This window comes from Apus apus, chromosome 7 (assembly GCF_020740795.1).
Source record: "Apus apus isolate bApuApu2 chromosome 7, bApuApu2.pri.cur, whole genome shotgun sequence".
In the NCBI taxonomy this organism is placed as follows: Eukaryota; Metazoa; Chordata; class Aves; order Apodiformes; family Apodidae; genus Apus; species Apus apus.
The window spans coordinates 4,870,457-4,896,303 of NC_067288.1; the positions used below are offsets into that span (position 1 = coordinate 4,870,457).

The 25,847-nt window shown below is 51.4% G+C and overlaps 3 protein-coding genes across 9 annotated transcripts in view; 1 reads left to right on the forward strand and 2 right to left on the reverse strand.

The window, feature by feature from the left end:
• RGSL1 (regulator of G protein signaling like 1) overlaps positions 1 to 9,092 on the forward strand; it is a 30,691-nt gene extending 21,599 nt beyond the window's left edge. Inside the window, exons 21-22 of the mRNA XM_051625147.1 lie at positions 7,313 to 7,368; positions 8,842 to 9,092. Of these exons, the coding sequence (XP_051481107.1) occupies positions 7,313 to 7,368; positions 8,842 to 9,092 (307 nt within the window). The remainder of the gene's footprint in view (positions 1 to 7,312; positions 7,369 to 8,841) is intronic.
• On the reverse strand, positions 913 to 7,983 carry RNASEL (ribonuclease L). Of its 6 annotated transcripts, XM_051624699.1 has the most exons (8): positions 7,938 to 7,983; positions 7,601 to 7,733; positions 4,825 to 6,452; positions 4,279 to 4,367; positions 3,542 to 3,732; positions 3,317 to 3,437; positions 2,885 to 3,006; positions 913 to 2,146 (listed from the first exon to the last, which is right to left on the reverse strand). In XM_051624699.1, exons 3-8 carry the CDS (start codon positions 6,275 to 6,277, stop codon positions 2,011 to 2,013), a joined length of 2,112 nt encoding a protein of 703 aa, XP_051480659.1. In that variant the 5' UTR covers positions 6,278 to 6,452; positions 7,601 to 7,733; positions 7,938 to 7,983; the 3' UTR covers positions 913 to 2,010. The 6 variants fall into 6 exon arrangements, 5 of the variants coding, with proteins under 5 accessions (XP_051480659.1, XP_051480660.1, XP_051480661.1 ...); XR_007890019.1 differs by lacking the exons at positions 7,601 to 7,733; positions 7,938 to 7,983 and having other exon boundaries at positions 913 to 982; positions 1,918 to 2,146; positions 4,825 to 7,519; XM_051624700.1 differs by lacking the exon at positions 7,938 to 7,983 and having other exon boundaries at positions 7,601 to 7,745.
• Positions 9,093 to 12,874: 3,782 nt separating the features above from the next.
• Positions 12,875 to 18,794, reverse strand: RGS16 (regulator of G protein signaling 16). 2 transcript variants are annotated; one of them, XM_051624726.1, is made up of 5 exons: positions 18,674 to 18,794; positions 17,360 to 17,461; positions 16,653 to 16,714; positions 15,195 to 15,361; positions 12,875 to 14,953 (listed from the first exon to the last, which is right to left on the reverse strand). In XM_051624726.1, exons 1-5 carry the CDS (start codon positions 18,751 to 18,753, stop codon positions 14,753 to 14,755), a joined length of 612 nt encoding a protein of 203 aa, XP_051480686.1. In that variant the 5' UTR covers positions 18,754 to 18,794; the 3' UTR covers positions 12,875 to 14,752. The 2 variants fall into 2 exon arrangements, with proteins under 2 accessions (XP_051480686.1, XP_051480687.1); XM_051624727.1 differs by lacking the exons at positions 17,360 to 17,461; positions 18,674 to 18,794 and adding an exon at positions 16,871 to 17,149.
• Positions 18,795 to 25,847: the final 7,053 nt, after the last annotated feature.

The following is a 25,847-nucleotide window of genomic DNA, read 5'->3' on the forward strand; positions in this document are numbered from 1 at the left end:
GCAAAGGTCAAAGCAAGCTGGAAACGTGGTGTTTTATATGAGGCTGAAGGAGCCCAGCCCATGGTCTCACCTCTCCTTGTGCAGGAGCAGAAAGATGCTGCTGCAGCACAGAGCCACTGTGCTCCCCACTGCACCCCTGCTACATGTGTCCTCCTGCTTTCTGGGCATGAGAAAGAGCACACAAAAAAAAACCCCAAAACCACAAGGAGGAAAGGAAAAAAATAAAAGTATGACACAAGAGGAGCTGACATTCTTCTGTGAGTGTTCTCTCTAATGGCACCTCATCAACAGCTGCACACTCTTGCAGTTACATTTCTGCAACTCCAAAGCTTCCCAAGACCACCTGCTGTGAGCCAGGAGCATTGGACAGGCTGGCACAAGAACCTCATGAGCCCCCAGCACATGCATGGCCATTTGCAGCCCAACTCATGCACAGCAAGGCCTGCAGGAACCTACACCTAGAAGCACATACAGCCAAACAGTCGTGTGGGCCCCACTGATGTGTCCTGGCAGGCCAAACACAGCCTGCCCCAGAGCTTTACCTTCACATCAACATGCACCTGCAAACAATGCTGCTCATCTTCACACCTGAAGTCACCCACTAAATCCTCACCCTCACAAAAACAATGCAAATCCCCCCCAGATTTAGCCCATTACTTCACAGGAGACTCCTTGCTTCCAAGGACAGGAAGCTTTTCAGTGCTCCTCAAAATCTTTTTCCATCAGTCACCCACATGGGCCAGAAGCAATTCATCTGAGCAGTGCCAAACCCCCCACTACCTTCCCTAAACAACCAAGAACCACTTCCACAGGTAGGACAAAAATGGCAGCCTTTTGGGTATTTGATAGTGCCACAGACTCTCTCTTTGCATACAGAGGGGATGGAGGAAGCTCATTTATAAATAGCAAGAGTCAGCTTTCCAGGCAAGTTTATTCCAAGTTTGGTTCTCTGTAGGCTAATTGAAAGAATAACAATCTCCATCTGAAAAAAAAAAATTAAAGATCCTTTCAGCAGCTTGAAAAATATTTCTGTAAGCAACATATAGTCAGTGTGCAAATCGGAGCCTTAGCCAAGAAACAAACCAGCCCTTGGACAATCAGATGCACGTTCATTGCACACCGGGGGATTTTGGAAAATAGGTTTGTGCTGCCCAAGCACCTAATCTCAAAGCTCTGAGCTGGCTGGGTGCTTCCAGCTCCGTGCCAGGGAGGTAAGCCTGGCAGGAGGACAGTGATGCTCCACTGGCAGCACTGCTTTGGAGAGAGGGAATGCTTGTGGGTAGCCTTGTAGACCCAGCCTGCAATGGCAGAGGTTGTACTTTCCAAGAGGAACCAGTGCCTGCAGTCCCTTTTTCAGGTCAGTCAGTACTGCTCACAGCAGCAGAGTGGTGTGGGATTGTGATCCTTACATCCATTCCTTATGGAAAGGTCTCCTGCATCCCCCAGCTGAAGTTCTTCAGGTCCCAGCAGACCATTGCTAAAGCATCTCATCTCCTGGCTGCTGTGTTTCAAAAAGACTGAAGAGAGAGAACCCACGTCTTTCTTGGGGCAGATGAGCAGCTCATCAGCGCAAGCTGTAGGAAATGTTTGCCCTAGCAAGGATCTCAAACTCCTTTATCAAGAGAGTCTCCAGTTGTCTGGCCATTGCTGAACTCTTCTCCTGCCTCCCCGATGTGTTGAATATGTGAGGACTGTCCCACATCTCCCTGCTCTCTGTAAGGATCAGGGTCTTGATCTCCACAGAGATAGGTAAGCCCAGAAGGACAGATGTAGTCAAGGGGGACCCGGGCTGGCACTCAGCATGGCTCCTCTCCAAAGCTTGTGGTTGTTACACCCAACACTTCTGAAGCATCTTTCATTTCTTAGTCTACATCCCCCGTGCTCTGTCCCTGCAGGTGGTCTCTCCCATCTCCTTACCCACTTGCTTCAACTCTTCTGCAGATGAAGAAATAGGGAACAAAAAGAGGCAGGGATGGTGGCTTCAGACGTGGGGTACGAGGCAATGAGGTCCTACAGAGAAGGGTCCTGGATGTCTGCAAGGTGACAGTATTTGGGATTCTGGCGTAAACTCTTGTGGACGTAAATGGTAAGTTCTGGAAAAGTCGTCAAGAAATACTCAGCGTAGTCTCCTATTTTCTTGCTGATTCTGAAAGAGAACAAAACCAAAATGGATTTCTAAAGCTTGCCCAAGGATTCAAGAGTCCAGAATGCCCTGGTTCCTTCCCTTGCAGAGAAAAACCCCATTGCAGAGGCTTTCTGATAACACAGGAATGTTTCCCAAGAAATCTTTGAGCTGCAACTTTTCTATACCTTCCCTAAACTCCTCAATTTTTTTTCACTATTCCCCCAGCACTTCCATCTGCCTGATCATAACCTGTATCTTCACTGAAGAGAGCAGTGCTGGCCACCAGCCTCAGTGGAACCACCACTAGGAGTTAACATCACCCCTAGCCTCACATGTAAGTGGCCATGACTGTAGAGGGCTGGGAAATCTGGAAGCTTTTATTGAGTCAAGACCTCCTAACAGGATCTTCTAACAGGACCAGTGCTTCCTGATCCGTATCTCAAAGCACTTCAGCCCAGGAAACATCAGCACTTTGGAATTATTAGCCTGGTAGGTAAGAAGGCTTTTCATCAGCATAAAGGATGATTAGAATATTTGGGTCATATAAAAACCTTCCTCAACCTATGGCAGCAAAAAAACAAAACACAACAGCCTAGAAGGACACATTCATGATGTCCTCTTCTGTAGAGCACATGGTTGTGTTTACCCTTCTGGAAAACCATCTGAAGAAGATCCTGCTCTCAAACACACAGACACTTGCAGATACCCAGATGGTCCCTGCAATGCAGCTGTGGCAGGGGTGAGGAAGTGAACGTGTACCTCTCATTTGGGTGTTCATCCAGGTTTCTTATGAGCCTCAGTAGGTCAATGATCCTGTTTTTATATGTGAATGGTTTTCCTTTCTCGGGATTTTTCATGACCTTCAGAACATCTTGATCAATCTGAAAAAAAGCACGTAGATTATTCTCTGCCATTCACACACCAGGAAAGAAACACCTTTGAAGATTTGCCAGCTACTTCTGTAACAACCATCCCCTACTACCACCCCTGTCAGCAGAAGCTTCCTTTAGCATCCATGTCTTCAGTCTGGTGTGACTACTTGGCTTAGATGTAATTGTTTCCCCCAGTTATCTCTATTTGTGTGGGGCTCCTTTTCCAGTTACCAGTTGAGATAGGGCCTGTGAAACACTCAGGAAAAGCTTCTGCCTGGAAGTCTACCTCAAGCTTCACATCCAAAGAGAAGAGGATTACCTTCTTGGTCCATGCGTAAGGAAAACGTGCAGCAGAATTAGAAGCATCAAATAAAGCAATTTTGTCTTCCCATTTGTAATCTTTGATTTTATTCCATATACTCTTCAGGAAGTTGAACCTGCTGTGGGATGAGGAGCTTCATTAGCTGCAAAAGGACCTGACTGTTCCCAGCACTGCAGGCAAATCCTGTTCCAAAAGTTTTCCCTTTGGACACCCAGCACTTACATCTGCTTGCTCCAGAAATAGGGATGTTTACTCAAGCCTTCCAAGCCTTGCTCATCATGAGACCTCAGGCTTTCTACAAGGTCCAGGGCCTCCCAGTAATCTGGGGAATTAGCATCCAAATCCTCGGTACTGACTTGCTGAAAGGGTTTCCTACCCCCTGTTAAAACATACAGCACGAGCTCGCTGAGGGCCTGCAAAGAGACACATCACTGCTCAGGGGCCTGGAGAAGGAGACTTCTTCCAAAAAGGAAGAGGACTAGCATGCCAGCATAAGCAGACAGAGGAGACAGGGACCACAGTCAGGTTCCCAAGGGATCTGTGGGCCTCCCAACACCAGCCACAGCCTTGCACCCTAAGCACCATCATTCTTATGATGTTAGGAATAAATTCTTAGCTGGGAGGGTGGTGAGACCCTGGCACAGGTTGCTCAGAGAAGCTGTGGATGCCCCATCCCTGGAAGGGTTCACGGAGGGGGTTTGGAGCAGCCTGGTCTTGCGGGAGGTGTCCATGGAATTGGGGTTGGAGCTAGTTGATCTTTAAGGTCTCCTCCAACCCCAAACCATTCTATGATTCTATGCTTCTTATGCAGTACCTATTGCTATATGGGCTTTCCCAAAAAAATCCACAACTTTTCCAGTTGAGGATGCAGAAAGGCTTCCCCCTAGGATTCACAGCAACAGAAAAGATCAGGAAGTGCCTGAAATTTCAAACCATATGTTGATTTGCAGGGAAGTTACCTCTACATCTGAGTTGACAAGTTCTTTTTCACCTTCAATCAACCTTCTTTTATTATCCAAGTCTGCCAAGTAAATTTTGCCACCTAAATCTGAGGAAATAAGATAAATTGTTAACAAATAATGGTGGAAAAACTTGATAGAGTCTGCCTTTGGCTTCTGGATGGGCCCTTGTTTAGAAAACAGTTCTCTGAAGAGATCTGCTGTGGGTTGATCTGTCTGCAGAGCCCTGGAAAAGAGGGCAGATCTAATGAGATGCCTAAAGCTGTTCTGTTCACTCCTCTGAGGCTGGCTGTGAAAACATCTGTATTATTCAGAGAGGAAAGCTAATGCCACAGACACCTCATTCTGCATGAGGGCAACTGCAGTGAGGTTTTTTGGGTTGGTTTTTTTTGTTGCTTGGTTGTTGTTTGTTGGATTTTGGTTGTTGTGTTTGGTTGTTTTTTGTTTTGTTTTTTTTTTTACAGACAGCTAAGGAGCATTTTCCTCTTTAAACTACAGGCAACAGGAAAGCAAAATGAAAGAAAGAGTGTGAAAACAGAAATTAACCTATGAGGAAGTTACTGGGATGCAGATCCTGGTAAGCATATCCAAGGGAGTGCAGCTCTCTCACTGCCTTGAAGATCATCCCCAGAGCATCTCTGTAATCCATTTGGTCTTCTGATTCCTGCAGATGTTCTTCAAGGTTTTTCTCCCAGAGGGGAAAGCACAAGTACATGCAGCCTCTTGCCTTCTCAGCCTGGAAGAGCTTCAGTAGATGCTCACAGCCACGACATCGTTCGAGGAAGGTTCTCTCTTTGTCACCCTCTGTCCTTTGGATTATTTTCACTGCTACCTCCGTCCCACCGTGGAGCCCCAGGTAGATGCCACCCTGGGAAGTGCTTTGAATTCTCTGCTGGATGTACTGAAATACCTTCAGTTTGCCAATCATAGGGCGATACATTTTGTAAAGATTCTTCAGCTGGTCCCTCCAGCGCTTGCTGTCCGGCTCCCAGGCTTCAAGGGTTTCTTGAACAACCTGGGCTTTATACTGTTGGAGAAGACACGCCATGTCAGGAGCACGCTTCCTGTTTGCAACAGCAATCAGGTTCCCAACGTCAGTCCTGGCTCCTTTTTCACACAGGAACTTGGCTATCTTGTGATCATTTTTCTCCACAGCCACCATCAGTGCTGTGTTGCCTTCCTCGTCTGCATCATCAATATCTATTTCACCCTTCTCCAGTAAGGCCTTCACCAAATCCAGGCTCCGCAATTCAACAGCCAGGATGAGGGCAGTTCTCCCACCTTCGTCTTTGCTGTTCACATCCATGCCCTGGTCCAGCAGGAAATGGCCTATGGAGATGGAGACAGATGACTCCTTCTCCTTCTCGTGATCCTCCTTCAGGGCATGGATCAAGGCGTTCCTGTCGCTGTTGTCACAAAGGTTCACGTCAGCCCCCATCTCTTGGACAAGAATCTGGACAACTGAGAAGTGGCCCTTCTTACAGGCATCCATCAATGCTGTCTCACCTCCTTTATGCAGTTTCACCTTCTCCTCACTAACTTCCCTCCTCAGATTCACAGCTGCTCCTCTGCTGTACAGGAATTTCAAGGCTTCCTCCTTCCCATACCATGCAGCCTCCATGAAAGCTGTGAAGCCGTTGTTGTCATGGTCATCAATATCTAGCCCATAATGAAGGAGGAGCTTCAGTATATCCACGTTTCCCACCATTGCTGCCTCAGTAAATGCAGTGCCACCATTGTCCTTCCTGGCACGTGGACAAGCACCCTTGTCCAGCAGAAGCTGGACCATCTCCAGATTGTTAGCTTGCACAGCACTCTGCAGTGGTGTCCAGCCAAAATCCGCTTTTGAGTTCACATCTGCTCCTTTCTCCAGCAGCTCCTGCACATTTTCACTATTCCTGGTTCTCACAGCAGTGTGTAACTTGAGGGCAAGGTGTTCTGCTGTCTCCACGCTGGAAGGGGTAGATGCCTCCTGCTGGCTGTGAGCTGTGGGCTCCATGGTGTTCAGAAGAGGGCTCTGTATCTCTGATGTTCCTCACCTGAGCCCAGGGATCTCACCAAAGGAATGAAGAGGTGCAACGCTCAGTGCCTTTGTTGTGAGGGATGCTCTGGGTTTGGCTGATGAAACATGCTGGGAAGGTAGGCTGCTATATTCAGGGCTTTGTGGTCTTCACCTAATTAATAAACAGAACATCTTGTTTTCTTAGGCTGTGAAACCTTGCCATTTAGACATTTGATGTCCTGCAGTTCTGTGTGAGAAGGAACTAAGGACAGCTGAGATCTAAGGCCTGGCCAGAAACACGAGTTCAGCCCTCACCCAGACACACATACCCACCACATTTGCTTGCCTGGTCTCAGCACTATTCACAGGGGTCCCCTGGGGCATCTGGGTGAGGGGATGGGGGAGAGCCCAGCGTGTTCTTGCTATATATGTTGTCTCAGACTTATTAGATGTTACCTAATTAGTGAGCTCCTGGTGGTGTTTTCAGGCAGAGAAGCCAGCAGACAGGCAGAGATGGGTATTCCAGTTTTGGAGGGCAGCAACACACATGGTCCTGGAAAGTTCCTGACCCCATACCCAGAATGGGACAGAAAGCTCACCTTCATCCCTCCTGTCTCCATGGGTAATTATGAAACGCTACCAGGCCACAAGCCTTTCCTAAGCTTTTCAAGACAGCACAAAGTCAATCAGGTAGGCCCTGATCTATCTATAACTCCCCACCCTCACGAGAAGCTGGAACTCCAGCACCCGGTCTCCTGACTCCAAGGTGGGTTCAAATGACCAGTGCTTTCTTTCTGACAAGCCAAACTGGAGATAAATTACCTAAGCAAATCAGAAAAGGGGCAGAGAAGTCTGAAGGCATAAAGCCAAAGTATAAAACTGCACGAATTTGCCCTCGTTTCGGTCCATTTTATGGATGGTTTCTACACACACACACACTCACCCCACCCAGCAGGAAATGAGTATCTTATTTCATTCGTTTAGATGCATTTCATTTCCGTGTAGTAACCTCTATACCTTAAATAGTAATAGAAGTAGAAGTAGTAGTAGAAGTAGTAGTAGAAGTAGTAGTAGAAGTAGTAATAGAAGTAGTAATAGAAGTAGTAATAGAAGTAGTAATAGAAGTAGTAATAGAAGTAGTAATAGAAGTAGTAATAGAAGTAGTAATAGAAGTAGTAATAGAAGTAGTAATAGAAGTAGTAATAGAAGTAGTAATAGAAGTAGTAATAGAAGTAGTAATAGAAGTAGTAATAATAGTAACAATAATGATGATTATAATAATAAATAATAAAAATAAATAATAATAATAAATAATGTTACTTTCCTGGCTGGAAAAAGCAGCACTGCCTCATCCCCTGGACATGGTGGGTCTCCAATTGGTGGGCCCCGTGGGGCAGACAGAAGCTCAGCACTTCCTTCCTGCTCCCAGCAAGTGAGTCACCAGTGCCCGCCCCTAGGAAATGTCTTTTTCACCTCTGTGCTGCCCCTCTGGCTTTGGGCCAGGAGCTGCTCGGTGATCTTGCAAAGAGCCGCAGCCCTGCCCGGTGCCAGCCAGCGTGGGAAGGTGGGGAAGGGGCCCCTCTGCCCAGCCACAAGCCCAGCTGCTGCCCAAAGCCCCTGCCCAAAGCCTGGGAGCAGCTTCTCACCCCCCCATCACCTCTCAGCCGGTGTTCCCAGCCAGCCTTTGCTTCCCGAATCTTCAGGGTACCCTGTCCCCGCCCAGGAAGGAGCAGCCCTGGGAGTGTTTTATGGGGGACACTGGGATTATTGCCCTTTTTTTTTGGGGGGTGGTATTTGGCAGCTTGTTTTTCAGCAGGCAGCAGAGAGGCTGTGAGCAAAGCGCTGTCCTGGTGAGGTCCCAGGCACCCAGACCCTCTTCACCATCTCACACTCTCAGGAGTGGTTCAGGAGCTGAGTCCTGGGGTCTTCAGAGGTGGAGGGGTTTGGGGTGGGGTCTTTTTTTTTTTTTTTCCAGAGGGTGGGAGTTTGGGTTGGGGTGTTTTTTAGTTGTTTTGTGTTTGGTTTGGTTTTGGTTTCATTTTAAGCTTTTCCTCACCCTTTGGTAAATCCGTCCTCCCAAGGAGACCAGCCGTGCTGCCCAACTTCACACCCAGGGATCCACTGAGCTCCTGGTCCATTTCCAGCATCTTCCTGACCCCAAACCCCAGGCAGCAGCTTCCCTGGGGGCAGCTGGCTGCAAACAGCATGTGCAGGAGACACATGAAGGAGCCCAGGCTGTGACATGCCACCCAGTTTCCCCCACACACCCCGTGCACGGGCTCCCCAGCATGCAGAGCCCCTGAAACCTCCACCCAGCCCTGAGACTCAGATCACACTTGAAAGGGGGCTAAAAGTGCATCAAGGAACTCACATCTGGCTTTCCACACTGTGTTGGGATGTGCAAAAACTGGGCACCTGTAAGAGGGAGACACAAAGGCACGAACACAGGAAAGGGATGTGTGGATGCAGTCCCGTTCACATCCATACCCAAACCCCTAGGTATTCCTGTGCTGCTTGCTCACCTCTGCACACCAGCTTTCACAAAAGCTTTGCCTGTGCAGGACTCGTGTCTCCGTACCCGACCACCACGTTGAACATCCTGCTTCCCACAGCAGGTGATGCCACCTCTGGATGCAGTTTCACAGAGTTTGTGTTGCTTCAGGAGACCTTCACTTGGCCCCATGGGGAGAAAGACCATGAAAATCCAGGGAACAATCTCAAGCCACTCTCAAGGTCCCGTTTTCATTCACAGAAATCCCCAGAGCTGGGGCTGCTGGTGTTAACCACCATTTTCAAGCTGGAGAAGAGATGAGCCAGCTCAGCAGGGACATGTCACAGGCTCAGAGCTAACAATAAAGACATTTTTTTTAAAAGTCAGTAGTACAATCTAACCACCCGAGTCCAAAAGCCTTCAGCTGGCTGATTTAATTAGAGCAGCTCATTATCTTAGGGTGGGAAGATGAAACCCCAGGACAGTGAAACCCAAACCCTAGGGACAAGGTGTGGCAGAAGTGTATGTGTCCACCCCCAGACAAGGATTTCCTAATAATGCTTTTCCTACCTTGCATCCCTGATCCAAATTGCTTTCCACGGTCCTACATTTAAACTCTCAGCTGCTGCAGCAAGCAATTTATGGGGAATACAAGGGCCTCAAAGGTCTTCTGAAGCATGGGAGGCACAGTTCTCCTCTCCACAACCATTCCTGTAGCCTCCGGGCGGTACTTGTACTTTGGCAGAGTCCTTATTTGCCCCCTAGCACACAGGAATTCAGGACATGGCCTGCTGAGACACAGTCAGCAGGGAAATCAAGGGCACAATGAAGCAAATTTTCCTCTCCCTCCATCCTGATGGACCTACACCCATTTTGCAACCCTTTCCCTGAGATACCCTTTCCAAGCATCCACACCCTGGCCACCAGCCACAAATAAACATGAGCTAAAACACAGCAACAAAAACTGCCTGCAAAAGTCAAAACCATTTTAAAAGTGGCTATGAATAGTAGGATTCCTTCTTATATTTCCAAATGGGAATATCCCAGGGTTTATATGCTTGGCCACTCTGATATGACCTTTCGTGCTGGAACACAGCCCTGGAAAATAGTCCACAAAAGGATGTGGTTGAAACACAGACAGGTGATGCTACCCATGCCAGAGCTTTCACTTTGCCACGAGGTGTTTTTACATTTTTTACCTGCATTTCCCAGCCTCTAGGCTTGCAGGAGCAGGCTGGGAAAAAGAGGTGGGGGCACCAGTGCAGTAGAGACCTCACCAAGCAGAGCATCATGTCCTGGGCAGGGAGAAGAAAGCACATCCATCAAAAGCATCCCAGATCAGCCAAACAGATCAAGCAAGGAGCCAGGCTGAGGACCTGAGCTTAAATAGATTTCCTCAGCCCTGGAGGCAGTTCCTTAGCAGGATTTCTCCCAGCTGCCCCTCATCCCCTGCTTTTCCCCAGGAGCTCAGCCCAGGCTGCAGCTGTACCAGATCAGAGCTGAGATCCAGCACCTGCAGCCCAGCCCTGGGGGTGGGACAGGAGGGTTGCAGAGTCTCACATGGAACCATGGACTGGCTTAGATTGGAAGGGACTTTAAAAGTCATGTCGTTCCAACCCCCCTACGTGGGCAGGGACAACTTCCACTAGACCAGGTTGCTTCAAGCCCCATCCAACCTGGCCTTGAACACTTAAAAGCATGAACATTATAATTAATTTTCTCTTGGTTCCTGAGGCACCCTGAGGATGAAAATCCCTGCATGCATCTGGATTGGCTTGGCAACCTTGGCATTTAGCCACACACAGAGTGAGAGGGACACGAGCTGTATGGAAACATATCACACGTGATTTCTGGAGCTTTGCTGGAGCCAAAGCCACGAAGATGAAAGCTGCAGAGCAGAAAACTGTGCAGCACAGCTGCTCCCTCCCTGCCAGCTGGCCCAGGGGCTGGCAGAGCCCTGCAGAACCCTGGGCAAGGCATTTGCAGTATTTGCAATGGCTCAGGGCAGCCCCTTTGCCCGTGAGCTGCCTGCAAAAAAACCACATTTCAACTAGATTTTGCAGCATGTGTTAGCAGACTGTCTTAGAGTAAAAATTTAAAATCTCAAACCATGGATGTACACACGTGCAAAGACATATGGCTTGGCCTGCACGTGTCTGTTGTTCTGCACGTGCACCCGTTGCAGTGAGGGAGCTCAGCATCTGTACCCCTTCTACGTGCACATCCACCTGCCCAAATATGTGCCCTCCTGGGGCCACCCATGCACATATCCACATGCCTGAGGCTGCTTGGTCCTGCCAGACTGGGCGCTGGAGGAGATGGGGCATTGCCCCCCCATTGAGCTGCTGCTGGGAACACGCCAGGTCCCAGGGCAGAGGGAAACAGGGGGGGTTGTTTTTCCACCAAATAAATCCACCTCCCATCCCAGCTCATGGAAACCTGGCCCTGGAGCAAGTATGTGTTACACCCTGGGGGCGTGGGGGGGGCACAGCCAGCACCAGCCCCCACATTTGCTCCTCAGAGCTCAGATCTTCTCTGCTGCTTCCAAATTCACAACCTCCACCCTGGGAAACTTTGGTCGTGGTTGATTGGAAGCAACCACAGCCGTGTCCAAGGGGAAGCACCAGTTCCTCTTTCTCAACATGCTTTGGTGTGTTGGGGTTTTTTTATCCCCCCCCCCCCCCCCAAGGCTTTAAAGGTTTTATTATACGACCACTGGGCTTTGCCAGCAATCATGGAGGACAAATCACTGGATGCAAACATGGTTTTATTGACCAAGTTTCCCCTTTGGGAAGCATCTTAGCCTCATGGAGATGAAACTGGGCCATCCATTTCCAAGCATGGTGCATCAAGGGTGGACAAAGTCCTGAATTTCTTTCTAAAGAAAGCTCAAAAAATATTTTCATTCTAATTTTTTCTTACTTTTTTTTCTTGGTCGATCAAAATATTTTTACTGAAATATCCATTTTTAATTAACTTCAAGGTATGCAGGATAAAATCTTCTTTTTTATTTCTCAGTTAGAAGCTGCAGTTTAAAAAAACCCACAACCGTGTTGGGTTGGTTGGTTGTTGGTTTTTTTTCTAGTTGCTTCTAGATTGTTTTACTGCTCAACCTTTTTCTGGACAGGTAATTGAAATGCTTCCTGGACACCTTTCAGCTCCCTTCTTCCCTCTGATTTGCACTAAGATCAGGTACACACCCCAACTGCTGCCATTCTGAACTGCCTGTCTTGTAAAACAAGGCCACACTTAATTAAAGAGATAATGAAAGATAAGGGGGAATTTAAACTGCCTTCTTCTGGTTAGGTGGGTGGCAACTGTATGGAACATGGATGAAGAAAAGCTGGTGTATTTAATTAAGAACACTTAGAGTTTGTTTTTGCTTTGAGGCATTACCATGTCTGAGCTACACCTGGATGCTCCCATGGGGAGGGATCCTCCCTCTACACCAAGGATGCTCCCTGGGGGTGCAGACACCATCCACCCCTCCCCAGATCATCCTGTGGGGACACAGGGGGATTGGTCAGACCTCACAGACAGCACAGAGGGAGGATGTTTCCTAACACTCCCTTCTAATGCCGGATACTTCCCCCTCTCCCCCTTGTAAAATAATCCAATCATCAGCTGAGCCATGGATAAAAATCAAATATTATTTATGGCACTGACCCAAAAGCAGTTTTTGCAAACAGCCCTCACTGGAATCCTCTCCTGCTTCTGAGACAACGTTGTCTTACTGATATTAAAAAGGTATTGGGAGCCCCAATCCTGCAAAGTGCTCAGCAAATGGTGAGCAGTACAAACAGAACTGAACACTCTGACCACAAATATACCCAGAACTTAAGGTCTGTTTTCATTCTTGCTGTGAACTGTTCAGTTCTCTTCGATACCACCAAGCAGCTTTATTCTGCACTAGTCTTCCCCTTCCTTTCCCTTTTCTGAGATGGCAGCTTTCAAAGTGACTCTAAATGCCCCTCGAGCCATCCAACACAAGCAGCTTGCTTTAATGTGCTCTGCAAGTCAACCAACATCAGGATGTAAACATTCACTGAAAAGCCCCCAACCCCCAGAAAAAAAACCCCACGTAGCCACAGTCTTTTCCTCTTTATGTTTTATTTTATGATGACAATATTGTGCTGGGAATGAGAACGGTTCACTGTGCATCATTCACTTCAGTAACACAACAAAGGTGGTTCCAGTTGTAAAAATAAATAATAAATAAGAAAACAGCTAAAAACCTTCCTGTAAATGCAGCCAGGACCCACCGAGGCTCAGAGGCAGAACCAGGGTGGGGAGAGTGGAAGAAGACTCAGAATGAGGTCCCCAAGCTGGTCCTCAGCCCCTTGCTCTGCTCAAACAGCCACAAAAAGCCCAACAAATCCTCTTCTCCAGCCAGGGCTGGGGTGGGATAAAAGATGGTTCCCACAGCAAGGAGTGAGCACCAGTGGGATAAGGTCCCCCAGGTTTGGTCTTTAGGGATAAGCTACACATGGCAGCCCCAGTGGGAAACAAAGCTGGGGGCACGTGGCCCAAGGGCCAGCACAGGACAGCCAGGATCTCCCCCTTGCCCACCCACCCAGCTGCTGGCACCAGTGCTGCCAGATGGGACTCGCAGCTCTCTGGGGTGGCTGCAGGACCCAGATATCCCTGCCCAGAGGGGCTTTTCCACAGAGCTGGCCCCACAAGACTGAGCTGATGGAAGGTCCTGCCACCCCCCAGGACACTGAATTCCAGGCACACGTGGATGGTCGCTTGGCTCCCCAGGCTCCTGGTGAAGTGTCGTGGCTACAGAGGGGTTGTGCCAGCCAAGGGCACAACACACCAAACCCAGCCTTAAACCAGGTGGAAATCCCCAGGTTTTCTCTCCCACAGCTTTCAAAAAGAAGCTTCGGCAGGATCCCTCACCAAAGCACAGGTTTCACCTCACTGTTCTCTGTCTAGGACGAGGCAGGAGGCTGCGTGCCAAGATGATGTCCACAAAACTCTGTTTTGGGGGAAAAAGGAACCAGCGTGGGCCACAAAACAGCCTTTTGCTGCCATCAGCCATTCTCCCAGCTCACGGGAAACCAGCTGCCTCCAGCAGCCCTGCAGGGCTGCAGCTCTTGCTGCTCCCAGACCCACGCTCACGTTGCAGATCCATCCACTCCTCTCTCCTATGTTATCAGACAGAAAAAGGGGGGACACATGCTAGGGGCTACAATATCTAAAATGATTTCATTTACAAGCTCCTCGGAGCAAGGGGCATGTGTATGCTCTCAGCAGTGCTCTCCTAATAAATATATATATATATAAAATAATAATGATAAAATAAATAACAATGAAGTATTAAAAAGTTGTGCACGTGACCTAAGATTAGGTGCAATCTAAAGGTCGAGTAGTTTAAGCAAGGGATAAAAACGTCACTGAGAGGGACGTGCTGAGCTGGGAGAAGGTGCCAAGCTTTGCTGCAGAGTGTGTGTGTGTGTGGGAAGGGTGGAAGCAGGATCTTGGGATCAGGAGAAGGCAGGCACAGGGTCCCTCCAGCTGAAAATGCCTTGTAGTCTTTGAACTCTTATTCTGGACGTTGCTTCATAGCAAAAGCCCTGCAGCAGGTCTGGGGGGGTTTCCCTGCTCTGAGGGAGCTCCAGAGCCTGATGCTGCAGGTCAGGGGCAGGAGCTCCCTGGTTACAGAGGCTCAGGGGAATCCAGTCTCTTTTTCCAGGGATGGCAACGCAAATCCCACTTCTTTCTGTCCCTGTGGTGGTGCTGCTCTCCAGCCGTGCTCCCAGGGGATGCGTCGGGTTCCCACCTGCTCTGCTCTCCCAGGGAAGGAGGACCTCTCATCCCAGCAGCTCGGTGGGAAGCAGGAAGCAGCTGAGCTTCTGGGGATCCCTCTACAATGCCAGGACTTCAGCCGAAACCCCACGGCGTGGACCTCAGCCCTTGCAAACTGTCTCCCTGCCTGGTCCCCCAGCTCGTCCCCCCACAGCGAATTGGAGCTGGGGTCAGGTATGGGACCGCTTGCTGATGCCACGGCTGGTGGCCTGCTTGGTCATGTCCTGGTAGGAGGCAGACTTGAGGAACCGGGGGTAGGAGTCCTTCTCCATCAGGGTGCGGGTCTTGGCTTGGGCTTCGTTGAAGCAGGCGGAGGTGGCTCCCGTCAGGTTCTTCCGGGTGAGCTCCCTGGTTTCGTGGTCTATGTTCACCTGTAAGGAAGCAGCATCCACAAACATTAACAACTCCCCCGGGGGCAGGGAAACTGTTTTCTCCACCTTCAGATGAGGGTGAAGATGGCCGCAAGCATTTCTGTCCCTTCATGCTGGTAGACCACGTGAGGTTAGAAAGGAAAGCTCTCATGACCACCCTCCCACTCTAATAAAACCCACCAGGACATCTTATTCCTTTCCCACCCTGTTCGGTGCCATTCAAGGCAGAAAATGCTCTCACCTCCCTGGGTGCCTCGTTTTGGACAAACTCCTCAAAGATCCTGTTGGCCTTGGAGGCCAGCTTGGTTTTTGACCTGGTTTTTTTGAAGTCCTCGCAGGCCAGCCAGAAGTCCAGGTTCTCCTCACTGAACTCTGTCTTCAAGAAGGTGTGGAAGGCGGTCACCCCACCTGGGGAGGAGAGAGAAGAGCCACTTAGGGGGCAGAAAGAGGGGAGGAAGAGGAGGATGGCTGCCAAAAGCTGCCTGCAAACATTGCCCTGGGAGCTCAGACCATGACATCTGCAGATTTCCTTTCCCTCTGGGCAAATTCCACTCTTTGAGACTGCTAATTGGCCTCTAGACTCCAATAAAATCCTTTCCCACAGACAAGTAATCCTCTGGTTTTATTTATCTGACCTTTCTGTAATGAGGCTCCAGAGTATTTTCTTTACAGCTTCGGAAAAGAGCTAATTCTGACTAAGGAGAAATACATGGAGGTATCGCTAGGCCTGCAGGAACTGAGCAGCAACAGCTCTCATTTTATGTCTCAGCTGAGATCTAGGGGAAAACAAGATGCTGAGGAGTATGGGAGAGTAATTGCAGCAAGGATTTCAGAGCCAGGCTGGGGGAATATATTAAGTGACAAAGCTGGAGCTGCTCGTCAGCCGTCACAGCGCGTGAGGCAAAAAATACCAGCCCCAAAGCAGAGCTATGGGAGGGCTTTCTCTGGCCACTGAACAGCTGTTAAGGTAGACAACTATTTTTATATTAAAATTTGGCACTCCTACTGATCAGTACCTGCTGTAAAGTCCCAGTGTAAGGAAGGGATTAAGTGTAGGACTTGAAAAGGGATCCCCTCTCTGGGTCCGGAGGTACTGGGGAGGGAGACAACAGGGAACCCTGCACATCACCACAGGTACAGCAAATTTTGGAGGGGAAAATGGCTACAGGTAACTCAGTAAAAGCAGCTGAATTCCTTCTCCGCGGGGAAGAGCCAACCCCGGAGGCACAGGACGTACAGACAGAGGGCAGCAACGCAGTTTTCTGAGCAACAAACGCCTGCGAGGAGGTGGCTGTGCTGCTGTGCAAGGAGAGGAGGAAATGGAGAGTGGGCACCCTGCCTTCTCCTGACCACTGTGGTGTGATGGTCTCCCCGATGGACTGCTCCACATGGGTTGCCCTCCACAATGTCCATGTCCCGAGGAAGCAGGGAGCCTTTGCAAGACAGCAGTTATACTCCCCTCCTCAGAAGAAAAGGTCAGAAGAAAAGGGTGCAGCTTCCCAAGCCAAGCAATTAACCCGGTGCATGCACCCTAGTGGGCAGGAGAGGGGCTTCTTCCTAATTCCTAAACCATCTAATCTGAGGAGGAGACAAGGTTTCCTCACTCCCTGGCTCCAGGCAGACAGCCACCCTCTTGCTCGCTAGGACTGTGCTTGTCCCACGCTCCACCAGCAAGGGAAGAAAACAAGGTCCTACTCACTTTTACTCTTGAGGAGCTGGTCGAAGGACTCCCTCCATTCCAGTACCTCTCGTGAGGAGTCTCTGGAAAAAGACAAATGGATGTAAGGCTTGGTGTCCCACCAGCAGCACCTCTCCTGCTCCACAGCATCTCAGTCAAGCAGCCCCGTTGATGGGAGACAGAGCAAGAAGGGCAGCAGCTTTGGCAGGAAACCCAAGCCAGACCCCAGCAGCCATTACCTGTGGGCTCTCTTTCCTTTCTCCCTTTCTTTGGCCTTCCCCGATGCCTCGCCAGACCTCAGCTCCATAGTGCAGCTTCTCCAGAGGATACTCAGAGGAGCCCTTCTCCACTGGTACAAGCCCAGCAGAGCTTCCTCCTCAAGGAGACACCCCGCCTCCAGGAGCAACGTTTAGTATCTTGCTTTTAATGCTGCCTCATTCCCCAGAGGTCCCAGCCAGTGGCTGGAGACACCACGACTTGCTGGAGCCCTCCAGGTTGCTTGCTAAGGCCCTGCTCTGTTGTGCCTTAATGCCAGAGCACCCGTTCCCCAGTCTGATTTTTTAACTGGTGGAGCTGGGAAGTGATCCGCCTTCCCTGCCTGCCGGGGTGGGACCACGGGGAGGATGAGCTGTGGCTCTGTCCTCCCTGCTGCGCAGATGTGCAGGAGCATCCCGGTCCAGGGGGAGCTGTCCTGGGATGAGCCTGGGATGGGGCACCACCCGCCTTACCTCCTCCTGGAACCCAGCTGCAACTTGCTGGAGGTCCCGATCTTGTGTCTCAGCTCTGGGGTACGAAGCAGGATCCCTAAGCGGGTCTTCAGATCCTTGGCTCTGGAAAGGAGTGAGAGGAGGGGGGGGGGTGTGACTGAGGGGTTGCTGCAGCCACCCCTCTCCCTCGCAGGGGCTGCACCCCTCAGACCAGGCACAGCCCTCGCTCCACAGCTTCCCTGCTTTCCTTGCCTTCTCATGCAGGAAATAAACGCTCCCTCGATGATTTTTCCTGCTCCCTGGCAACCAAGCTCAGCAGCGCATTAAGCCCAGGGGGGGCATTTCCTCCCCCTCGCTTCCCAGGTAGCACAGCACGCAGTTGAAAAATATTCTTTTCCCTCTGGGGCAGGTAGCAGAGCAGCTGCTGAGTGCTAGACCCCCCCCACCATCACCCCCCTGGCTTCCCTAGCTCCTTTTCCCGTTCCTCTCTCCTGGCAGTCCTCTGAAAAAAAAAACAACCCACAATTGCTGAGTAGGAGCATCTATCTCCCTGCTGCCAGGCAGCTGCTGCGGGGCTGATGCTCCCCTGCTTCTTGGGTGGTTTTTCCTTCTGGGGGGGTGGGGGGGGAATGTCCCATGTCCCTGAGCCACTGGGAACCTGTGACCACCTACCCCATGGCTCCGAGCCCCACTTCTTGTGCCCAGAGCCAGGGACATGGCTGCCCATCACCGTGGCTCTGCAGCAGTGGCACCAGGCACCTCCCTGCCAGCAGGAGCTCAAGAGAAAGGGGTTCCTGTCCCCAGGGTGTCCCCCCCCCCCACTTTGGCAGCACGTGGTCTCGCTGCTGCAGCTCCTTCGGGCATCTCATAAAAATCCGTGTTTAAATGCCAAGCCGGCTCTGGAGCCACGTTTGGCAGGAAGAGCAACGTGTCGCTGAACATCTCAACCGTGTCGACAAAAAATAGTCCCGCCGCTGTCAACCTGGAGCAGAGTTCTGCCCAGACGGAGCCAGAGGAACAACCCTGGGGCGTGTGTCCGCCCAGACAGGGGCAGGGCAGCCCCCTCCTCTCCCCGGGCAGGTTGTACCTCTGTGCTCCCCTCCCGGGGGAGGCAGCAAAACCCGCATCCCCCGGGTCACCCTTCGCCGTGCCTGTCCTGGCGGTCTTGCACCCCGATTTCTACCGAACCATCACAACCACGGCAGCAGAGGCTGGGCCAGCCGCTCCGAAAGTCAAAGGTGCACCTTTTGGTTTGTTTTTTTTTTTTGTTTTCTTTTGTTTTGTTTTCCCCCTCTGCCATCCCAGAGCTGAGACGTGGCGATGATGCCCCCTTACCTTTCCAGGCAAGTGATGGGGAGCGTGGCTAAGCCCCGGCACATGCTGAGAGCCGGGCACCCAGGCACCCAGCAACTCATCGGGTCCTTAGGGTGGCAGCAGGAGGGTGCAACAGGCAGGGCTGTGCTGTGGGCTGGCTGAGCGGCGAGGAGACGGGCTTTATAAGGGGTGGAAGGTGGGAGGGGGGAGCAGGCACCGCTCCAGCCTCCAGCCAACCACAAGCTGCTCCCGGCGAAGATAACAGCTTAGGTAGGTTTGTTTTCTGCTGTTACGGGTGGTGGGGGCGGGGGGGGGGGAGTGGGAGGCTCAAGCTTGTCCTTGAGCATCACAGTCGTAACTGCGTCCTCGATAACAGGAAAAAACAGGCTCGTTTCCACCGACGTGCGGAGCCTGCTGAGTAACCGGCGGGTGGGGACGCAGATGGGGAGAGAGAGGGACGGGACAGACGCCGGAATCCCAGGCAGTTCGTCAGCTCCGTCCTGCTGCTCGAGGACTTCCAACCCTCCCCGCACTGCGAGGGCTGGTGTGGAGGCATCACACAGCGGGACACTTCTCCCTCGGGTGGTTTAAGCAGGGGATGCCCGTCCCCGTCAGAGCCAGGCTCTTCTGCAGCGTCACAGGAGCAGGTGCAGAGCCTGGGAACAACACCTTGTGAGCCCCAGGGCAAAGCAACACACCCATCTTGCACTGCAGGTAGAGCAGAGGGGTCTGGTGTTTCCACATCCCCCCCTCCCAAATCACACTGCCAGAAAAAAGAAGGGCTGATGTCTGACCCCACAAGCTGGCAGAAGTTGCACTTCATCACAATTTCTCTGCTGGGTCAATGGTGGGAGAAGAGAAGGGGAGATGTGCATCAAAGTCTGAGCAAAGGGTGGGCAAGCATCTGGTAAAGGTGGAACAAAAGGGGGAAAGAAGAGACTAAAAGCAGGGGAGAGGCTGGAAACTGGAGGGGAATGGTTGAACCAGCAAAGCAGAAGGATAAAGAGAAAGAATTAAGCCAGTGTCAGACACCACATGCCAGCAAACCAGGTCTGGTGCAACAAACAGAGAGGTCTGGGACAGCCAACAGGTCCCCAGTGCCAAGCAAGGTCAGAATCACACAGGGTCCTGAGACCTGCCCTCCCTCCTATTTCCTTGTCAGTGGCTTTGGGATCAAGCTCACCAGGGTGGGGGGAGCAACCCTAAAAACCCCTGTCTGTGACCACCCCAGGGCAAAGGTAAGAGCTGCCATCTCTGCTCCTCATCCTCTTCCTTCCCCCCCACTAATTTCTTGCTATTACTAGCTCCACAGCCAACACAGGCATTTTTCCAAAGCCCAGGTTGTCTCCTACCCTCACTGCCTGCATCAATCACATCCAGGACACTGATGGAGTGTCTCAGCATGGGAGATGAGCCGTGCTGGTGGAGCAGCAGCACGTGCAGCCACCTCGGCTGTGTGCTAGGGAGAAAGGCTCCTCTTGGGCAGAAGCACAAGGATTTCAGGCTGGGGCCTTTGGAGGAGCACCAGGCACCTCAGCTCCCTTGAACTGTAATAGGGACTCTTGTATCTCTCCCACCATTTCAAAAAAGTGTCTTGCCCTTGGCTACCCAGCAAAGATGCATCAGGGCTAAACACCAAACACATTTTTAGCTCCTGTCTCAGCTTTAATGACGCAAGCAGCCACTTTCCCAACAGGTCTGTTTCCTTTCCCTTGAACAAATATGTTTAAGGCTTGTCAGCAGATATTCAGCTACAGACATGTCTGCAGATACGGAAAGCCCTTGTTCATATCTGTGCCTTTAAAACCATTATTAGAGCTGTGATCCTTGCTGTGGGTTTAGAGGCAAGAAGAGGAAGAGGAAGGCGAGCACCTGGCCACATCAGACTGGTGACACAGTGCAGGACCATGCTGACATGGGGATGGGCTCTTGTTACCCACAGGAGAGGGATGGCCAGTGTTAAGCAGGGCTTCATCTGTCTTTTTTTCCCCTTTAAAGCTGTGCTTCCTCTCTGCAGACCATTCTCCCACCTGCAGGGATGCAGTGATAGGATGCTCTGGTGACACTCCCAGTGCTTCAGGCATCCCCCAAGCAGGTTGTGCCAAGAGGAAGAACTCCAGGAGGCTGGGCACGTGTTACAGACACAGAGCTGGACAGATGACTTCTGGCAGCAAGACCACAGTCCCCAAGACCAGCTGCTGTGCTGGGAGCCACGTGCTGCTTGAGGCAGCCAGGAAAACGAAACTGGGTGGCAAAAACAAAGCTGGGTTGGCAGGAACATGGCTGGGATGGGGAAAACAGAGCCACAGCCCACAGGAGAGGAGCACAGGAGATGTGAGCCAGAGGGGAGAAACACTGCACAGACCCTGCAGCCCCCACAAGGGGAAGAGATCCCTATAAAACCTCAGTGGGAGGGAAAGGGTCAATCAAAGGCTGTATCGTCTCGGGCACCACAGTCTCTCAGCAAGAAGATGCACAAAGCCACAGAAAAACCCACCTGAGCCCCTGCCAATGTGTCCCACACTTGGGTGTTTGAACCAGTGCACGGTGCTGGGACACAGCTCAGTGCCATGTGTCCAGATCTGAGCCCAGGAACAGAACTGGGCTGTTCCAGCAACAGCCACTGCCAAGATGGACCCTCTGCCACAGCCACCAGCTCCCTGCACAAGCTCTGCTCCCCTTGGGGCTGCTTCTGTGACTCTCCCCGTCATAGAAGCACAGAATCATTTTCCTTGGAAAAGACCCTTAGGATCATCAAATCCAACTGTTAACCCAGCCCTGCCAAGGCCACCACTAAACCCTGTCCCTCAGCACCACATCTCCATGGTTTTTCAATCCCTCCAGGGATGGTGACTCCACCACTGCCCTGGGCAGCCTGTGCCAGGGCCCGACAACCCTTTGGGTGAAGAAATTGCTCCTCATATCCAACTTAAACATTCCCTGGCACAACCTGAGGCCATTTCCTCTGGTTCTGTCACTTGCTACTTGGGAGAAAAGAACAACCCCCACCATATCAGTGGGGCAGGAGATGCTGTGCAAGGGTGGGCAGCTCAGCAGCACGGGATGCAGGAGGTGCAATATTTTATAACACAGAGCTCTTCAGTGGGGTTGTGCAATAGCCCCTGAGCCCAACACCATGTGTGTACTCAGATGTCTTTATGCTGCTCTCTATCTAACTTAATTACGTGCTTCCTGCCTCATTTAGCTTAGCAGCCTCCTGCAGCTCCAGCTCACTTGCCTGGATTATCAGTCCTTGTTTTGGAACACACAAAAAAACCTCCTCTGTGTCACAAGGCCCAGGGCCAGGCTCTCTTTCCCCTCCACAGCCTTGCCAGCACGAAGCCCACCTCCCATCCATGGGGATCAGCTTCAACGGGGTTCACATTTCCACCAGGGAGGTCCCAGCAACCCTGCCCTGGTGTTTGCAGGGGAACAGCTCCCAGATTCCCCAGCAGAAGCCAAACCAAATCTCTCAGCCCCAGGTACCACCGCTGTAGGTTCTGGGTTAGCATTGGTGAAGTGGCAGCGACCTTGCAAAGTAGGAAAACAAAGTTCCTATCCCCCAAAGCACACAAATAATGTGGGGAATGGGGTGCCAGAGCACAGCCAGGCTCTGAGGAGTCTCTGGTACTGTGTATTTTTTACATATTTAGTGCTTCAATAAGGGGAGGATGCAAAAATGGACTGGAAGGGAAGGCAAGGAAGGAGAGAAGACGTGGGCCAGGCAGGATCACTGAGGAGCCTGACACCTGATTTTTCCTAAACTGGTGGGGACCTGCAGAGGTGGCCATCAGGAATGGTAAAACCTGAAGACAGCACCTTGTGCCCTCTGCACTGCTTCAGCAGAGACTGCTGATGAGCCTCCTGGAGCTGTCTGCATGAAATCAAGGAGATGCTACATGCAGAGGAGTAGAAGGGAGAGGCTTGAAGGCCCTGCTGGTGTTGCACAGCCCCCTCCTCCTGCTGCCAAGCTCTGGGGGCATTTAAGGACAAAGGAGATGAGGAAAGGGGTGCTGGCAGAGGGTCACCCATGGAAGGATGCTGCTGGGCAGGCAGGAGTGTGGCATCACCAGGAGGCTGGCCGTGGTGCCAGGGAAGCCACCGAGGCTGCAACAGCAGCGGGGACACATCGAGGGGTCCCCAAGGAGCCACAGCACAGCTGGGTCTTGGCCATGGGCACTGCTGATGGGGCAGGGGTGGCCAGGGGCTGCTGGGGGATGCCATGTCCGTGGGGTTGCAGGTGAGCCTCACTCCACCCATGCCTCCTTCCAGTGGCACTTGTCCCTTTGGGTGCCACAACAGGGCCCCACCCCCCCAGCCCTCACCCACCGGGTGCTTTTATTTGACACTCAACAAAAGCACAGGCTGCATTCACCTGGGGCACGAGAGGAAATAGCTGCTCTGGAAATCTGTAGCAGTGCGGAAAGAGATTATTGAAATAGCAATAAAAGAATTATCATTACAAATGAGCTCGAGGGGCAGCTGTTACCCACCCTGCTCACATGCTCGCTTTGCAGCACATCTGCGTGGGGAGAGGGAACTGGCAGCAGGTATTTTTAATCTTTGCTTCTCTTCCTGGCACCTGCTCTTTAAAGCCACTGAACAGCCAAAAAAAAAAAACCCTCAAAAAACCACCACCAAAGGCAATGGCTAAATATATCCTGAGTAAGAGGAGAGGCAGAGCAGCACGAATGGCAGATCCTGCCTTGGTTGCATGCAGCTCAGTTTGGCTCAGAGACAGGCTTAGAGGGAAGCAGCAGCAGATGAAAAGCAAAAACAATAAAAGAAGGGAATTCAGGGGGAAAAAAGGAGGATAGAAAGAAGACAGAGGGACTGATAAATTACACTACACCGATTCCCAGAGAAAAACAAGCTCATTTAGTGGTTGTTTTTAAATGCAACCCTGCACAGACCACATAGCAAACACTCACCTTCTGGCAGGGACAATGGGTTGTGCACCAGGTGAGAAGTGCCCTCTGTGTACCCAGGGCCAGGCCAGACTCAGGTCACCACTGCTCTTCCCCTCCTCCTAGAGCTGCTCAGGAGATACTCTGCTTGGCCTCAGCCCTTCCCTGTTGAACCCTTTTCTCCAGGCAAGCTCCAGCCCCCATGGTGTTGCTGCAGCCCCACTCTGCAGCAGATCTCCCACCACTCAACCTTCTGCTGACACCCAGACACCTCCCCAGCTGCCCTCATTCTGGTCACTGTCCCTGGCAACACCTTCCCTTGCCCCTTTAGTACCTGGGATTGCCCTCAGCTGCTGCCTGACCCTTCCCCAGCAAGCCCAGGCTCCTCCTGACTCCCTAAACTGGTCCTTGGGGCTGGCCAAGTCACTCTGACTTCTCCGGCTCTTGCTGCCCATCTTTTGCTGCCCATCTCTAGCTCATGCATGCCCAGATGTGCCTTCCCTGCCTGTCAAGCCATCCCTTGCCTTTCCCTTGCCTTTTTTGTGTTGACAGTTAGACTCTGACCTCAGAGGTCCTTTCCAACCACGATGACTCTGTGATTAGTAATTCACCCCAGTCCCCACTGCCAGCTCTCACCCTGGGCTTTGCCAGGGCAGCTTTGCTGCAGCCTTCTCCAAGGATGACTGCTCCTGACCCTGCTTGTTCTCAGGTTTTGAGATGGGCAATCCATCACAGGCAGCAGCAGGGTGTACCTGGCACAGGACAGCAGTGTGCTGGTGGAAAGCTCTTCAGCTTTACCTTCCTTGCAGTCTCCTAGATCCTACTGACAGCATTTCTGACTCATCTCCCCAGTCCAGGCCTCCAGGGAGACTGGATCTAAACTGCTTTAACAGCAGAGACTTACTGCTTAGCGTTCACACATCCCTTCTCTGCTACCCCATCCAGGATGTCTGCCCCACTGAAACCAGCTCACAGAAGGATGAGGGCAGGGTCCAAGAAGGCACAAACTTCTCCCATACATTTCCTCCTCGGCAGTCCTGCTAAAAGACACCTGTCCCATCCCCAGGCCCACAAATCCCACTTTCCATGCAGGGAAACAGGCTTGCCTAGCACCTTTTCAGACACTCAGACACAGAGCAAGTACCCTCAGGCTGTTTATTACATACAGTCTCTGTACAGCAGATGTGAGTAACACTTTACAATGCAGAGTGTGACACGGTTCGGCGGGGATATCATCGATGGTTGGACACCTACTCTGGCTGAGGAGCTTCTCCAGCCTCGTTAGGGGAAGGTGAACCTAGGAAACGAGGAGCTAACACAAAGAGAAGGACACACAGAACCCAAGCCCATGTCCTCCCCTGGATGGGAAGGAATCAGACTGAGCAGCCCTGCCCAAACAGCCCTTGCTGTTATCTACCAACACCAACAGCCCCCAGACACTGCAGAGGCAGTTACAGCATCAAGGCCTAATTACAATTAAAAAGTGGATTGGGAAGGTTTAAAAAGTGCTGATCTCTCTATCCAGGGACCTGGTGTCTCAGTTCTGAGTTCACTTGATACATGAACACCCTCCTAAATCTCTTCTGAGCCACTGCAGTCGTGTTTCACAAGGAACGAGGACATCTTAAACTGCACCTTGTTTGGGGACGGTGGTTGGGTTTGGGGTCAGGTCCTGCAGGCCCCTTTCTGCCGGTGGGACACAGCCATCCCACCAAAGGTGGAGGTGCCAGAAAGCTAAAGGAAAAACCTAAATTCTTGCATGTCTGATTCGGTTTGCCTGCAGAGGAGAGGCTATGGGAGGGTGAGATGGTTTTTAAGGGATGGGGACCTGCTCTCCTCAGCACCGCCATCCCACAGAGGGCTGTGTGACACAACACAGCACGTGATGCTTCCTTCCCTTCCCTGCTTTTTGTCTGGTCACCATGGGCACTGATGGAGCCACAGGAAGGCATTTCTCTCAGGGTAACACCGTTACCTGTGCTGTGAGTGCAAACTCAAGCAGCTCCTTGCCTGTCCTGTTTTCCATCCAGCCTGTACCGCACGGTGAACGGTGCGAACTGGGAGCTGTGACTGGAGACAAGTGATTCACACCACAGCTGCTCCTCCTTCCCTCCTGGTATGCCAGGTCCCTCCAGAAACATACACACTGCTTCTGTGCCTTTTTTTTTTTCAGAATTATTTGGGTTTGATGGGTTTTTTTTTCCCAGTAAAAGATCATCCCCTTTTGCCACCTCCCTCCCATGCTCTTGGTTCCCTGAACTCCAGTTGAGTTCACAACAGTCTCAAAT